The 16,755-nt window shown below is 43.5% G+C and overlaps 1 protein-coding gene and 2 long non-coding RNA genes across 3 annotated transcripts; 1 reads left to right on the forward strand and 2 right to left on the reverse strand.

Annotated features, from left to right (window-relative positions):
• Positions 1 to 971: 971 nt before the first annotated feature.
• Positions 972 to 16,755, reverse strand: ACOT13 (acyl-CoA thioesterase 13). The gene is made up of 3 exons (XM_006931407.5): positions 16,404 to 16,755; positions 3,709 to 3,893; positions 972 to 1,221 (listed from the first exon to the last, which is right to left on the reverse strand). The coding sequence occupies exons 1-3, from the start codon at positions 16,482 to 16,484 to the stop codon at positions 1,050 to 1,052; spliced, it is 438 nt and encodes a 145-aa protein (XP_006931469.1). The 5' UTR covers positions 16,485 to 16,755; the 3' UTR covers positions 972 to 1,049.
• LOC123385275 lies at positions 5,867 to 7,353 on the reverse strand. The gene is made up of 2 exons (XR_006597491.1): positions 7,220 to 7,353; positions 5,867 to 6,907 (listed from the first exon to the last, which is right to left on the reverse strand). It is a non-coding gene; the product is annotated as an uncharacterized LOC123385275 (long non-coding RNA).
• LOC123385274 lies at positions 7,470 to 12,337 on the forward strand. Its single transcript, XR_006597490.1, has 2 exons — positions 7,470 to 7,594; positions 12,115 to 12,337. It is a non-coding gene; the product is annotated as an uncharacterized LOC123385274 (long non-coding RNA).

Below are 16,755 nucleotides of genomic sequence, written 5' to 3' on the forward strand. Positions count from 1 at the left end.
ACTAGAAAAGGGGTAATAGTATGTTTTTCTCCCCGCCCTTAGTACAAAATATGCCAGTCCTATGATAAATTCTTTTCCTTTTTTTTTTAAGTTTATTTTGAGAGAGTCGGGGGAAGGGTAGAGGGGGGGCGTGGGGGGAGACAGGGGCAGAGAATCCCAAGCAGGCTCTGCACCATCAGCTTGAAGCCCAAAGCAGGGCTCAAACTCATGAACCACAAGATCCTGACCTGAGCCGAAATCAAGAGTTGGACGCTCGACTGAGTCACCCAGGCACCTCAATAAATTCTCCATCAGAGAAAAAACAGCACATCCATCGGACTATTTCCTATGTCACTAATGTGCTTTGCCTCAGACTTCATTGAGGACTATTTTAGGCTATACGGCTCAATCTATTTTATTTTCCAATATGAGCTATGTTTCATTAATTTTGAAGTTCCAAAATCTTGAAATTGGGTTTTAAAAAAATGTAGCAGTTATTTTAAGAGCTGAGAAGGACATAAATTCACAGATTAAGCATTTATATTTCCCTAAGTGCTTAAAATAGCTTAGTATTGGACTTTAGTTTAAAAGTAATCTCATTTCGGGATGCGTGGGTGGCTCAGTCAGTTGAGTGTCCGACTTCAGCATAGGTCACGATCTCGCAGTCTGAGTTCAAGCCCCGTGCCAGGCTTTGTGCTGACAGCTCAGAGCCTGGAGCCTGCTTTGGATTCTGTGTCTCCCTCTCTCTCTGCCCCTCCCCCACTCATGCTCTGTCTCTGCCTCTCAAAAATGAATAAACATTAAAAAAAAAAAAGTAATCTCATTTCAAAATGTCCTTGCTAGCTTCTTTGCTTTACCTAAGTTTTCAGAGACCCTTTCAGCTAAGAATGTTTTCACCCAATTATCATACATAGATTACAGACTGAAGAGGTTTAAGATGAAAAGCATCTCACTCACTGTCATTTTCTCCAAAGAAAAGATTTCTTCACTACTTCTGGTTGTGTTAATTTATTTTGAAAGTTACATCTGTTCAAGTCAAATTTACACTTGGTGTTCGCTGTTGGATTTCTTTAGGCGGTGGTGTTCTGGTTTCCCAGGTGTTTTGTGTGTCTGCCTTGTGCTATTAATTTTCCCGTGGCCTTCTTCGTCACATCCACGGAGGTAAATGCAAGTGTTTTTCCTTCCTTCAGAATATGGGCTGTTATCACTATATCTTCTCCTATTTTAGCCGGTGCCATGTACCTTGAAGGGAAACAAATATAGTTAACAGCAAATAATTTTTTATTAAAATTCTGTATTTATTGGGGCACCTGGGTGGCTCAGTGGGTTATGCATCTGACTTCGGCTCAGGTCATGATCTTGCGGTCCGTGGGTTCGAGCCCCGCGTCGGGCTCTGTGCTGACAGCTGAGCCTGGAGCCTGTTTCAGATTCTGTGTCTCCCTCTTTCTCTGACCCTCCCCTGTTCATGCTCTGTCTCAAAAATAAATGTTAAAAAAAATTTGTCTTTTAATAAAAAATTCTGTATTTATTTTTGAAAGAGCAAACGCAGGCACATGAGCAGGGGAGGGGCAGAGAGGGGCGCAGAGGATCCGAGGTGGGCTCTGCTCTGACAGCAGAACTCACAGACTGAGATCGTGACCTGAGCTGAAGCTGGATGCTCAACCAACTGAGCCACTCAGGCGCACCTTAACATTTTTTAAAACGGGAAGTTGTGTGCGTCCCTTAGATGTTGCTTATTTTCTTTCTACAAGAGTTTAAGAATGGTATCCGTAAGCTTTCTGTCCTATCAGATTTGAATGGCTGGTCTTGACCAAGTTCATCTTCCCCATTTCATATCCCCACGAGTTTCTTTTCCCATAAATATGAGAAGCCCCCTCCCCCCCCTTCTTCAAGTTTCCTCTTTCATCTTTATTTGGGAACATCCTGGGTGAAGTGTTCCTGGTGTCTGTCTACACAGTAGGTTCCCCCTTACCTGCAGTTTGACTTTCCATAGCTTGGGTGACCTGTGGTCCATAAAGCATTAGATGATCCTCCTGATCTGTCAGAAGGTCAACAGTGGCCTAATGCTGCGTCCCTGCCTACGTCTTTCCCTCACTGCGTCTGCTGCTCTGGGTGTCTCATCCTCTCCCATCCTCACTAGAATGGTGAGTACAGTACAAGAAGGTAGTTTGAGAGACCACGTTCACATAATATATCACACTTGTTGTATATTATCGTTATCCTTGTTAATCTTACTGTGTGTAGTTTATAAGTAAATTTTATCACACGTATGTATGTATAGGGTTCGGTACCACCTGTGGATTCAGGCACCCACTGGGGGTCTTGGAACATATCCCCATGGGTAAGAGGGGCCTACTCTATCTTCTATCAATATTTAGAATTCACTCAACTGCACTTGAGTAAATTCTGCACTTTACGGCACTTGAAACGATCTAAGGTGAGAACTATAAGGAATTAATTAATGCGAGCTCCTTAGAATGCTGGTGATGAGCCGTATATATTCATAAGTTGTTGTTTCTTTATGAAATATCGACAGTAAACCTTTGAGACTCTTTCTGCTCAGGTGGGTCAGTTTTTGAAGCTCCGGCAGTTCTTGATGGAAGCTGTCTGACTTACTAAAGAATCTTTAGGCTGACGATAGCAGCAGTAGGATCTCACAAGATCCCGAGGTGCCAGGTTGGGGCATCCGTGCTCTGGGCAGAGGCACCCAAGGCCAAGTAGAATCATCAGCGGGTCCCACCCCCACTCACGGAGTAAGGTAAGGACCGCCCAGCCTGCTCGGCAGTACAATGAACGGAAACTGTTCTTTCCTTGGATCTTAATTTCAAAACCGTTTGCCCTTGTCCTGTGACCTGTGAATGGCACCCTCCATTTATTTCCACAGTAGACGCGGGCTGAATTTTCTGAAGTGAGCCTATTAAAAGATTTAGATTGTCTACAAATCTGATAACGTTACTTCCACTGCCCTCATGTTGCATAACATTGGCTTTCGGGTGCCCCCAGTAAAAATCATTCTTCCGTTGTGTAGGTGGAAAAAGCAGTCATACTGAAACAAAACCCCCATGCCCTGCATTCTAGTGACCGGACTGGCACCAGTACTGGTTAAAACTGGAACTAGATCTTTTACATTTGGAAACATCTGACCCCTGCAGGCATTTTCACCAGAGTGAGTGACAGCCTGACATCTGGGGTGCTGCTTCCTGACCACACAGTTTATACCCATGGAGCCTGGTGGCAGCTGCAGGGAGAGATACAGGATTGCAAAACTGGCCATTTTGTGTTCACTCTGTTACAAGGCAATGGCGATGGATACTTTATGAAGGTTTATCCAACTCTGACTTTTATTCAGGCTTTTCTCTATATGCACTCAATACAACCCTCCTAAGACCTTTGTACAGGTGGCACTTTTCAGGACTTTGTGCAATGGTTACAAGCCGGGAGTTTTTTTCCCAACCAGTATACATAACAGAAGCCAAATGTTTGCTTCTTTGAATGTTTAGGTCATTACCCCTTTCCTCCGGATACATACATACTGCATTTGGAAATCAGTTGCTCCAATTCTAGATTCTAAGGCTCTGGGATATTCTGGGCACATCTATACTTGCCCTTAAGCATGATCAGCTCGGGGCACCTCTAGTTTTATTCATGTTACAATTGTACGTAGTCTCATTGTTTGAAATGAGTTTTCACATTATAAAAAGGTATTTGTAGTACAGTTTGGATACATACGTTATGTTCATATCGACACTGACTCCTGGTGCTCCCCTTTCTGTGGATATCAGAGCCAATGTTGATACGTTATCCACTAAGGTGGCTATCATGCCACCATGCAGAGTGCCGTACTTATTGGTATGGTCGTCTTCTACTCTCATTTCACAAATCAGTTTCCCAGGGGTAGCAGAGACCAGAGTCATCTAAGTGTAAAAGAAAAAAAGAAGTTTGAACATGCTTTGGTATTAGGAAAGCCCAAACAGCCCATCAAGAATTATCGTCCAATTAAACTGAGTCACCCCAGGGCCTTGTGACTGGCTCAGTTGGTGGAGCGTGCGACTCTTGATCTCGGGGTTGTAAGTTTGAGCCCCACACTGGGTGTAGAGATTACTTAAAATCTTAAACTAAGTCACCCCAAAACGGGCAGAAATTCAAATAAGTTGCCAATCTCTCTCTGATAGAAATTACCCCAAATATAAATTGTCTTAATCTTTTTTAACGTTTGCTTATTTTTGAGAGAGAGAGAGAGAGAGAGGCAGAGCATGAGCAGGGGAGAGGCAGAGAAAGAGAGGGAGACACAGACAGAACCTGAAGCAGGCTCCAGGCTCTGAGCTGTCAGCACAAAGCCCGACGTGGGGCTCGAATCCACAAAACATAAGATGACCTGAGCTGAAATCAGAGACGCTTAACCGACTGAGCCACCCAGGTGCCCCTCATATATAAATTATTTTTAAAGAAAAAGGAATATTTAAGGAAAAGACAGTAGTTTTTGTTAATCTTCACTGCAGAAATCAAATATTCTAAGCTTTCCAGCCTTATGTATTACAACCTGACATCTCAATGTCTCCATAGAATTTTAGACCAAGAAAGCTAGCTGGTCCCTGTGATCTGTTAACCCATGATAGGTTTCATTTGGACGTTCCCTAGTTTTTGCAGAGAGTAATTTTTATAATGACTTTGTAATGAATAGTTTAAAATAATTTGAATAGACTGGAAGAAATTCAGTAATTCAGTGAGTGTCTAGAATTCACAAACTTATACCATAAACCCATTTTAATATACAAAGTTTCACAGAATCCAGAAGTTAAACTGCTTTTAAGATCCTGCCCCATTTATGGTATTATAAAGAAAAATAAGTACATAAAAGATAAAAAGGGAAATAATAAATTACAATTTTTATATCAAAATCTTTAAAAAGGAAAGTTTTGGGGACCCTGGGGTGGCTCAGTTGGTTGAGCATCTGGCTTCAGCCCAGGTCATGATCTCATGGTTTGTGAGTTAAGCCCCATATGGGGCTCTCTACTGTCAGCACAGAGCCTGCTTTGGATCCTCTGTCCCCTGCCCTCCCCTCCCACTCTGCCCACTGCCCACTCTCTGCCCACTGCCCCCCCCCCCCACTCACGTGCACGCTCTCAAAAAATTAAAAAAAAAAGGCTTTTGGAAAAATAATAGAAATATGTTTTTTATATCCTACTTAATTTACTAGGAAAAACGTCATAGCGTAAGATTGAGAAATTGGAACTGAGCTGTGAATGGGATGTGCTACATTTAGCAATGGTCATTTTTGCTGTTGCTAGAGGTGTTCAGGCAGAATACAGATGAGTATTTGGTGTATCTGTTGTATTTGGGGGTGTGGGGTGTCTTGAGCATTAAATGATTAGGTTCTAGATAACCGCTATCTTAACTGAGCATTTTCCTATGCTAGGCTCTGTGGCAAACACTTAAATACTATGTAATAAGGAAGGGGTAGTTTCCACTGCTCCTTTAAGCAGGTAACTGAAGTTCATGGTGGTTTGTTGTTGGGGTCACCCGTGATGGGACAGACCTGAAATTTAGATCTAGGTCTGTCTATCTTCAAGTCTCCCTAGACACTATAATGTCTCTGGATTTGCAGTGGCCTTTAACAGCTCCCACCAGGAAGACGCTTTGGAGTTTCACAAACCACAACTTTAGTGATTTTGCTGTTGTTTTTCCCCTGGAGAACTAGGCCCTGAGGTAAAACAAACACAGCCACACAATATAAACCATCCTAAACAGTATCATGTCATGTTTTGCATAACAGGTAAGTCAATGGCAAATAATGTTAGACAGGATCAAGTCTATCCACACGATAAATGATGTAGCCACAAGATGTCCTCGTAAACTACACATGGAACAGGACCAACGTGTAAACTGCCCTCATTCGGGCATTTACACGAGTATGTTAAGCACTGACAACGTAAAGACAAATGAAATCAAATCCCTCCTCGTAAGGGGTTCGCAACCTAAAGGAAGAGACCCGTACGCAGACCACTGCAGTGGGAGGGTTCCTGGAGAAGAGAGTACAGGTTGCTTGAAGGGCATCTAACTTTAATGGAGTATGTTTTTAGAGAACAGACATTAGGAAAGGCCTCCTGAGGGACAGGGAGGAGTGAGCCAAGTGAAGATGGAGAACAAGCCAGACAGTTCAGGGAAGAGAACTGAAGGCAGTTGGGTGCCATGTGAAGGCCTCGCGTGTTGAGTAGAAATCAGTTAGAGATTATTTGACTTCGGTGGGGGGGACAGGAGGCCATGCAAATGTCAGCTTGACTTTCTACTGCAGAATACAGTTTTTGACTGTTTTTCTTTCCCCCAACTTGAAAGGCCAAAGGACACAGTGGTACACACAAGTAGTTTAAAATACACATTGGAGTGGAGAGAATTTTGTTCCCGTCAGCCTGATCCTGCAAAAGAAATGCTTTTATGTGTCGCCCTCTGTCGTCTCCCTGGGTAAAATAAAGGAATTAAGCCACTAGAAGCTAACAAAGGCACCGATGTCGGAGCCAGCCCCCAAAGCTAATCAATAGTCTTGTTGGGGAAGAGGCCCACGGAGAGCTAACCTCTCTCTGATGAGGAAGGGGGGTATGAGGAGAATCCTGTTAAAAAAAGAGAGCATGAATGATCTTGGTCTCAGTCAAGATACGGGTTATAGGGGACATGCTTGTTTGTTTGGTTATTAACTACGGCTAACTTTGGGTTCAAGACCACACTCCGCGACGCTGCACGCATTGTTTCCACCCGCACCCAGATCTCTGAAGTGGGTCCTGTTGTTTTCATCGGCCTCTCACATCTCAGGTTTAACTCCTCTGCAGAATCACCTCCCTTCACGGCTCACCTGGACTGCTGCGGGCAACCGGGTCCTGATGCGTCGGGTGTCACGCGGAAGGATAGCTGCCACGCCTGTTACGATGCAGCGGGGCTGAAACCAACAATGCTGAGAAGCACCCACATTCCATTCTCTGGGCCACCGCGGTACGATGGCAAGAACCTTTATGGCTCAGCCCAGTCCAACACGTGGGCTCCTCGGTGTATAGGAAAAATTACGTATGTGTGCACACATACGATCACCTGTCCCTTTTCTGCACGGCCTGCAGCGGACTGCCTCTCCTCGGTTCCTCACGTGTTCACACGAGTTCCCATGGCTCCTGCCGCCACGGCACCCTCCTTCCTCACCCCGCACACCCAGGCTCCGATTCCATCGCCGATAACCGTCTCCCCGTTCCTCCCTTACCTTTCCAGGAAAGACAGTGAGAAGGAATGCCTGATAATCAGCACGAAGGAGATGGCCCCCAACAGGAAGCTCCGTGCGGACCCCAGAGTTCTCCTTAGGCCTTGACGTTTCCGGTCATCCTGGTCCTGGTCCTGGTCCTGGTCCACAGTCATCACTGTGACCGCTGGTGATCGCTGTGCCGCTCACCACCCTGCCTCTGCTAATGAATGAAGACGTGTGTGTTCTCTGGCTCAGGGAGGGTGTCTGCCACGGGCCTAAAGGAGCGTGGCACGTGGCCTGAGAAAATCTGTGTATGTAACCACGCGAGTCAGCCACGGAAGGACGCTGAATACGAAAGACTGCGCTTAACACACAAAAGCACCGAGAACCGAGGAGGTCAGTGAATGAGAAGTTTATGTATTTGTGAAAGAGGTTGTTTTCAAGCAAGTTGTCCTGATGACAGACATTGCTGATTTCGTATGTGACGCAGTGCAGATACCAGAAGGAAGTGTCTGAGGACAACGTATAAATGTACCTTCATAAAAGCAGGAAAGGAGGGAAGAGCAAGAAGGCGGGAGGCACAGCGGCAAACAGGCCAGTTCCGGAAAGGGCCCCTAAGAGGGCATGTGCTACAGAAGTACTGTGGCTCAACCATGTGCTGTAGCCGCCCAGCACTTGGGTTTTATAATGTGTGTCTTAGCGGTTTAATCGCACGGGTGGCTTTAGATCAATAGGCAAGAGCATCAGCTCTGGAGCCAGGCTGAGACAAGATCCTTAACTGTGGTCAAGAGCAGGGTAACATTCAAATTAAGCAATTGGAACACGGCCCGGCGTATCATGGGGGATCAAGACATTTCAGTTCTCATCCTTGGTAAAGTTGGGACCCGAACACAACTGTGAAACCCCAAGTTGGTTTGTATAGTTTCACATGGATTTTTCTTAAAATCGCCCGATTGGAACTTAGAATTTTCCAATTACTAAACTCATTCACTGAATGACCTCATGACTAAATTCAGTGGATATTTTTCAGGCCTTTGTTTACCTGACCACTCGGCATGTCGAAACATCCAAACCTTTTCCTGGCCTTTCCTGAACTCCCACGTCCACCTTCTCCTGGGTTTCCTCCTCCTCCTCTGTGGAGTGCCACAGTCCCTTTGCTGGCTCTTACTCTGCACCGCCCACCCGAGTCTTAGGGTCATCTTATCATCCGGCCTCATGAGACCACCAAACGCCACACTGGCTTTCAGTTTCCCTCAGAAGGTTAGAGGACAGGTTCTCTAAAGTTAGGCACTAAAATAGAGTTAATGGCATGGGCTTTGGGGCAGATACGTGGGTTAAGATCCCAATTACTAGCCGTAAGGGCTTAGAAAAGGTAAGCTTCGACCTTCTCATGTATAAAACGGGGATGACAGTCACAGCATTGCCAGGAGGATGAAATAAAATTTGTAGGTAAACCAATCAGGCTCAGAGTACTCAAAATACCTGTTATATTACTAAAGAGGACTCCGGCCTGCTTGCTTTTCTTCTTGCAGTTAGGACTTAAACTGTGCTTCACTTAAGGGGCTTGAACAAACTGAATAACCAGGTGCCTTTCTGAAGGTGAATATGATCCCATGAGATCCTGTGTCTTATATCCTGCAGTTGGGCTCCTTCCTGAGCAGATCCTGTGTACGTATCTGTAGAAGTACCAGCCCCCGGCCACGGGCAATCTCAGCTGGATAAAGTCTTTGCAGGGCAAACAGCCTACTGTGTGGAGCTGCCCCCAGCCCCAGAGTCCTCCCTCCTCTCTCTCTCTCTCCTCTATCCATCAGCAAAATCCAGACTACCCATTGATGCCAAATCCTTTTCCCCTACCGTATCAGTAACTCTTGACTTGAGCCCACAAGTCCTGTCTGCTCGACCTTCAGAGGGGCCAGAATTCACCACTCCTCACCCTCTGCTCTGGTCCAAGCCACCACCTCTGCCCAGTTCTTACAGCTGTCCCCAGGCTCACCTTCCTGCCTCTGCCCTTGCCTGCCTTATGTCTGCTCTCTCACTACCAACAAGAACGCTCTTTTCAAAATTCTGTCCCTCTTTCGTTCAAGCCCTTCAAGGTGACAGCCACCTACTAAGCCATCCGATATCTCCTCTCCACCTTGTCCGCTTGGGATTCCTCCCGAAATACTGCAAACACAGTGTTTTAAGTCTCTGAGCTTTTACGTTTGCCTTTCTGCCGGGAACACTCTTCCCCTTTGAGTGTCCATAACCTGCTCAGGTCTTTACTAAAGTGCCGCTATTTCGGCGACATCTTCCCAGATGACATGAGTTAAAACTGAACTCTCCATAACAGAACCCCACAGGAATACACGTTGTAGGGAAAAAATAAGCTTTCCTGTCCCAATACTCTTTATCATTGGTCCCTGCTTTATATTTTTTTTATAGTACTTACCACCATCTAACATACTATATATTTGACTGACTTATTCTGTTTAGTGTTGAATTGACCACACTAAAATGTATGTTCCATACGTGGGAGGATATTTTTGTCAGTTTTCTTCACCTCTATATTCCTGGTGACTTGAATGGTGCCTGGCACGTAGTAGGCATGCAAGTGTTTGTTGAGTGAGTGAATACATTAGAATCTGAAGGCCAACTACAGGAGCATTCTGTAACAGTATGCCCAACATTTACTGGCACAGCAACCGACTGAACAGACTATCGGGAATATCTTCCGTGTGCCAGGCGGTCACCTTCCACTAGGCACTGACAAATGCTCATTAAGCATCTACTAGGGGTTTGCTCCCAAAGAGTGCTCTTGACGTGGGGAGGGAAGACAGAAAAATAGGTATTTTCACTAATATACAGTAAGTCTGATAATAACAGTTAGCCAAGGTATTCAGCAGGGTCGGACAAAGACAGTTGGGGATGCCAAGGAAAGCTTTTCAAGAACAGAGGTGGTTGCCACTTGAAAAAGACTCTGAAGAGTAGAAATGGGGGGCCGACTGGCTCAAGGGCAGAGGATCCAAAAATAAGATGCTGTCCTAGTCCTTGGAGAGATAACTAGTAGAGGATGTAAGAGACGGCCAAAAATACAAAAGTTAGCAAGTGAGTGCCATGGGAGGCAAACAAAGCCCAAGGGAAGAGCTAAGAGGAATTTAACAAAATATTCCCATAAGAGTTGACCAGATGAAGTGACATTCTACTCTTGTTCATTGGAGTGGTGACAGTGGTGACAGACATGCTTGTGAAGAAACATAAACCATCACTATTGTTTCTCAATGGCTGGTAAATGGCAGGCTTTATTGAATCCTTCTAGAATACCTATAAAGGTGGATTCTGTGAAGCCTCTATGGTATATTAATCACATTGGTAAGATTTCTCTCATATACAGGTTCTCTGCTGCCTTGAATCTGGAAAAGAGGGGCTAATAGAGAAGGACCCCAACACACTGAGGACTGGGGCAGGGTCTATACATGTCTTCAGATCTCCTCTCAAGGGGAAAAACACAGACTTGTGTAGAATTTTTGCAGGTGATCTACTTTAGAATCTAGTACCTGAGGACAGGTAGGAAGCCCTGCAGGAATGGAAATATGGTGAGCCAGGCCCAGCCAACAGTGGACTTGTCCTAGGACAACACCACAAATCAAACAGCAATAAAGAAGTTTAAGTCATCTCTGTTCCCTCTGTATTCTGTATTCCAGAAATTCCTGCAATTCTCAGGGTGGTTGAATAAAAATTAGGCTACCTTTTTTTTTTTAAGTGTTCTGTGCTGCATTTCAAAAATGCATACATTTAGTTTTTATCAAAGCTCTCAGATACCTTTCTGAGGTCTTCAGGAACTGGAGGACTTGAATAAAAGGACTACTTGGACAAGTGGTAGAACATTTCAGCAGCATCTCATTTCCAGGTGTATGTGGAGCCACTAAACCTTGACTGTCTTCCACGCACAGACATGTATAATCATTTCCCTTGAATTGGTCCTCCATTCACCCACCCCTGCTACAGTTCTTAATTTCACAAAATATGTAGAGTTGCTCTGAACTGATGCCAAATCCCTTTTCCCTATGGTATCAGTAACTCTTGACTTGAGCCCATGATTTCACTAATTGTATCTTGACTCCTTAAATTCTATCTCTGAGCCATCTAAATTGCCACGTTCCTCCTCTTTATTAGATTTTTAACTGCAACGATCATTTCATATGAATAAGCAGTGTAGAGATGCATTTTCCTACCTCCCACCCCTTCAGTGCCATGTTATCATGCAATATCATTCTCTAGACTTGTTCAAACATATATGCACATAGAAGGTTTTCCTTTCTTTGTATAAAATTACAAAGGCGGGATCACATGATACGCATTGCTTTGCAACTTTCATTTTTCTCTTCCTGGTAGAATAGTCATGCTTGTAGCTCCTATCACAGAAATCTTCTTTAATTGCTTTGTGGGATTCCCTAGTATTTGACTATATTAGATTTATTAAAGTATTGCTTGATATATGTTCTTTGAATATTTTTTACCATTACAAAGATGCTTTTATTTGCGGAAGATAGATTACCAGAATTAGGTAGCTGGGTAAAAAGGTTATGTAAATTTTTAACCAATCTGCCAGATCACTTTTCAAAACCACTGAGTAAGAGTGCCTCATTCCCGAATTCATCCTCAGGAATGCATATTATTCCTCGTAATTGCTCTTTTTACAATATGATGGGCAAAATAACACAGTGTCTCATGGTTTAAGTTTGCCATTAGCCAGGTTATGGGTGCTGCTGAACAATCCTTCATGCTTACTGGCTGACTACTTTTCTTAATTCTTTTCCAGATAGTTGTATTTTGACTTATTTATTTATTCTTTTTTTTAATTTACATCCAAGTGAGTTACCATATAGTGCAACAATGACTTCAGGAGTAGATTCCTTAATGCTCTTTTTTTTTAAAAGGAGGTTCTACACCCAGCCAGGAACCCAACACCAGGTTTGAACCCATGACACCGAGATCAAGAGTCAGATGCTTAACCACCTGAGCTAGCCACTCAGGTGCCCTGGATTTCGACATTTATTGTATCTCTTGCCATAAAGAGTTTAAATTCGCGAAATGCACAGTGCCAGACACATAGTAAATGCTATTATTGTAAATAAATATAACAATTTCTAATTTCATAAAGTCATACGCATCATTTAATGACATGCTCCTATGATAAGAAGTCATTTTTTAAAATGTGCCTTCTTTACATAGAGCTATAAGGGATTTCTTTCACCAGTTCCCCTATGGTTAGACATTTAGGTCGATGATGGTTAATGGTTGCACAACAATGTGAATGCAATTAATACTGAATTGTACACTTTAAAGTGGCTAAGATGACAAATTTTACGTCATGTATATTTTGCTGCAATTTTTTTTTTTAAAAGGGGAGGATATGGGGCACCTGGGTGGCTCAGTTGGTTGAGCATCGACTTCAGCTGGGGTCATGATCTCATGGTTGGTGAGTTCAAGCCCCCACCAGGCTCATCCCTGTCAAGCATAGAGCCCACTTGAGATCCTTGGTCCTCCTCACTCTCTGCCCCTCCCCTGCTTGTTCTCTCTTGTCAAAAATAAACATTAAAATAAATACATTGAAAAAAGTGGGGGGATCCACCATCAATGTTTCCTGAACTTTTTTATTCATGGAACTCTTTTTTCTCAGGGAACACTTGATGGGACTGGTACTTCCCTAGATCCCACTTTTCTCCTCTCCTGGATGATAAACTCCTAGAAGGCAAGGAACTGTGGTTAGTATTTCTTCATCATCTCACAGTACTCGGTTTGTCGACTGATTTTAAAGTGATCTTATACCAAGAGCAGGACTTTCAGTGTTGGTTCTTCTCTATCAGTATTTTACAAAAGATAGGTTTTGTGGGTATCTATAAACATCAATAAACCAGAGGTGGTTTTGTTTTTAGAACAGGCTAAAATAAAGAAGCTCCAATGTAAGATCTCGTGCACGAGGTTGACATCTGTACCAGGACTGATAGGAAGGTGCTTTCTTCAATAGGTCATTTTGGGAAGAACAGAAAGTCACCATCCTTTAAGCAGATTCTATATGCTGGGGTACAATATCTGTCCAAAAACCAAAACTCCCCTTGGCATATTATCAGCCAAATTTTCAAGTGTTCTTCTATTTAATTCATTGGCTTTTAAAAAAATCATTAAAAGAATCAAAGGTTAGGACAGAATTTTCTTACCATATAATCAAGAAAAAAAAAACGCAACTCTCTTTGGATGAGGTGTTTCTCTTTTTTGGGGTAGTTAGCTAATCTGGTAGAACCCAGGGCTTCTGTTTTTCATGCTTATTTATAAATGATTCCTATGGAACACCTGTGGGGCCACTGTGGGAACGGGGCAAGGGGCAGACGGAGAGCACTGATGCTGCACCACCGCTTCTCACGCTTGTTAATATTAAGAAACATCATCCCTCTTCATCTTTGCAAAAGCAGTGAAGCACACAGGTGTGTCTGAAAGATCATATGCATCCTTACTCCAATTTAGTTTTAACAAGGCGTTTGCATTAAATGCTTAAGAATGAGCATCCTTGCCTTGAAAAATCTCTGGTGTCATATTTAACCAAAGGGACAACTATTTGACATAAAATACTTTTGTCAGCCAAGGTCCAGGGACGCAACAGAAAACACACTGGTTATTTTAACAAAGAGAATATAAATAATTGTTAGTAGAGACTTAGAGACAGACCACATTCTGTCTCATACCAAGACATGTGGAAGTCTGATCTGAACAACCGGTTCAAAGTTCAGTGCAAACTTGGAACGAGAGAGTAGCAATTTATCTAGTTTTAACCCAGCACAAAGTGAGTGATTAAAAAGGTTTTTTGACATCAGCACTATTGACATTTGGACGGGGTTTTTTGTTTTTTTTTTAATGTTAATTATTTGAGAGAGAGAGAGAGAGAGAGAGAGAGGGGAGAGAGACGGAGCATGAGCAGGGGAAGGGCAGAGAGAGAGGGAGACCCAGAACCCGAAGCAGGCTCCAGGCTCTGAGCTGTCAGCACAGAGCCCAACACGGGGCTCCAACTCACAAACCGTGAGAAGTCTGACGCTTAACCTACTGAGCCACCCAGGCGCCCCCTGCATAAATATATATTTTAGCCCTAGCAACTCTGCCCACACAAAACAAACAACCACAAATCCTATTTTAGATCAACTTAATACAGAGCACCTACAATGGTATTGACCTGTGCAGTTAGTATGACAGTCACTATCCACAACTCCATATTGAGCACTTGAGACATCGTCAGTATGAATTGAGATGTGCTCTGAGTATAAAATTCACACTGGACTTCAAAGATAAAGTCCCCCCAAAATAATACTCTTTTGTATTGATAACATACTAAAACACTATCTTGGATATAATGAGTTGCTTAAAATATATTACTAAAATTAATGTTACTTATTTCTTTTTGTTTTATAATTTTATACATATAAAATTATGCATGTGGCTTGCACTTGTATCTTGCACTGTATCTCTGTTGGATAGTGCTGGGTCTAGAATAATTGGTATCACTACCCAACTTTAAACTGCAACATCTGAGAAACTCTATACATCTGGTTGAACAGGCATATCTTCTTGGAAGGCAAGTTACCACCAGTGCCGACTCAGGCAGGCACACACGAAGTTTAAGAGAATTTTAATCAGACACTCAAAGGCAAATCCAACCCATGACAAGATTATCATGAGAGGACACACATCCAAAAGGTTAACAATGAAAATGGCTCCAGAATTTTTAAGGAATTCAAACTTCCCCCCGAGTCCAATACTTCTTTCTTTGCATAAGAGATCTCTCAAAGGGTTAATTATAAAGTCGTGTATTGTGTTTGTTATTTTATCGTGTTTGCTATTTGAAAACATTAAATACATTTGCCTAAGTATTATTTCCTATGTTTTTCACAAAAGCCCTTACAGATAATTAGGGAAAGTTATTTACATGTTGAACATACAGCCCAGGTGTTGTTTCCAGGAGGAAGACCTTGGTCTAATGCACCACATTCTTCCAATGAATGCAGTTGGTCTGTGTTTAAACTCCACTTTTAAGTGACCTATTTCCAAATGTCCCCAAACTCTTTCCTAATCAGAAGGAAAACAGGCATGCATGCTTTAAAATATTCAGAAAAAAACCTAAAAGTTCTTAGGTTGTTAAATGTCTTGCAAATCTGACATAACCAAGGGCTTCTGTTATTCATGCTTATTTATAAATGACTCCTATGGAACAGGATTTCTACACCGCGAGAACTAGGAATCTGGGCTAGTCTGTTCATGTGGCAAAGGGGACAGGGGCTAGCCTGCCTAACTCTGTAGGGCCACTCCACCAGAACTTGTCCTTCCTCCCTGACTGCAAGTTTTTACTATCAAACGCTCTAGGCTGCAAGTGCATGGTAAATATAGATTACTTTCCCCCCCAGAGCACTACAGGCATTTGTTTGTTCAAGGGTTGAACTTTAAAGTCCTTTCTAGCTCTGAAACCGAGCAACTGTGTCTCCAGAACAAGTGATAATCATTCAAACAGTCCCCGACTTACGATGGTTTGACTTAGGATTTTTCAATTTTACGATGGCGTGAAAGCGATACACACTCAATAGAGACGACTTCGAATTTCGAGTTTCGATCTTTTCCCAGGCTAGCTACATGCATGCAGGACCATGCTCTCCTGACGCTAGGCAGTGGCAGGAAGCTCCCAGTCAGGCCCTCCATCAGGACGGTAAGCAACTATACTTAAAATTACTCTATACCTATACAACCATTCCGTTTTTCACTTTCAGTACAGCGCTCAATAAACTACATAAGATATTCAACACTTCTCACAAAACAGGCTGTGTGTTAGACGGTTTTGCCCAACTGCAGGCTAAGAAGTGATCTGAGCAAATTTAAAATAGGCTAGGCTAAGTAAGCCATGTAGGCTAGGTATACTGAATGCACTTTAGACGTGCCATATTTTCAATTTACAATGGGTTTATCTGGACGTAGCCCAATCGGAAATCAATGAAGACCTGTATTTATGTACATTTAGATGAAATAAACTATGCACTTGACCTAGCACATAATGGCTCTCCATAACAGTAGTAATCATCATTGCTGAATTTACCGGGGCGTCCAACAGAATCTAGCGAGAGCTACTAATTTTCAGCGCAACCCGCCCCAAGCATCGTACTTCCGTTAGAAGCCAAGGCTTTGACTCCAATACCTTTTCCAAAACTCTATCAAAACCGCGACCACTGCCCATCGTCTTCAACAGCTCCAGCAGGTGCTGTGTCAAGCGGTTCATCGTGGACCGTTCCTGCTTCTGGGCACCGCACAAGAATGAACCTTGCAAGAGCCGGGAGCCCCGATGTGTTCGCAAAACACCAAGGGCGAGCAGGGCGAAGAAATCTCCGTCTTCCCCGCCCACTGTGCGCTCCGGGTCCGGCGTCGCGGGCTCCGGCTGCCAAGGCGTCAGGGACTCGCGCTCTGAGGTTCCGACCCCGCTTGTGACCGCGCGCGCAAGCGCTGTTATATCCGCTCCCGCCCCTGCCACCGCCCGCCCTCCCCCCGCGTGG

This window comes from Felis catus, chromosome B2 (genome assembly GCF_018350175.1).
Source record: "Felis catus isolate Fca126 chromosome B2, F.catus_Fca126_mat1.0, whole genome shotgun sequence".
In the NCBI taxonomy this organism is placed as follows: domain Eukaryota; kingdom Metazoa; phylum Chordata; class Mammalia; order Carnivora; family Felidae; genus Felis; species Felis catus.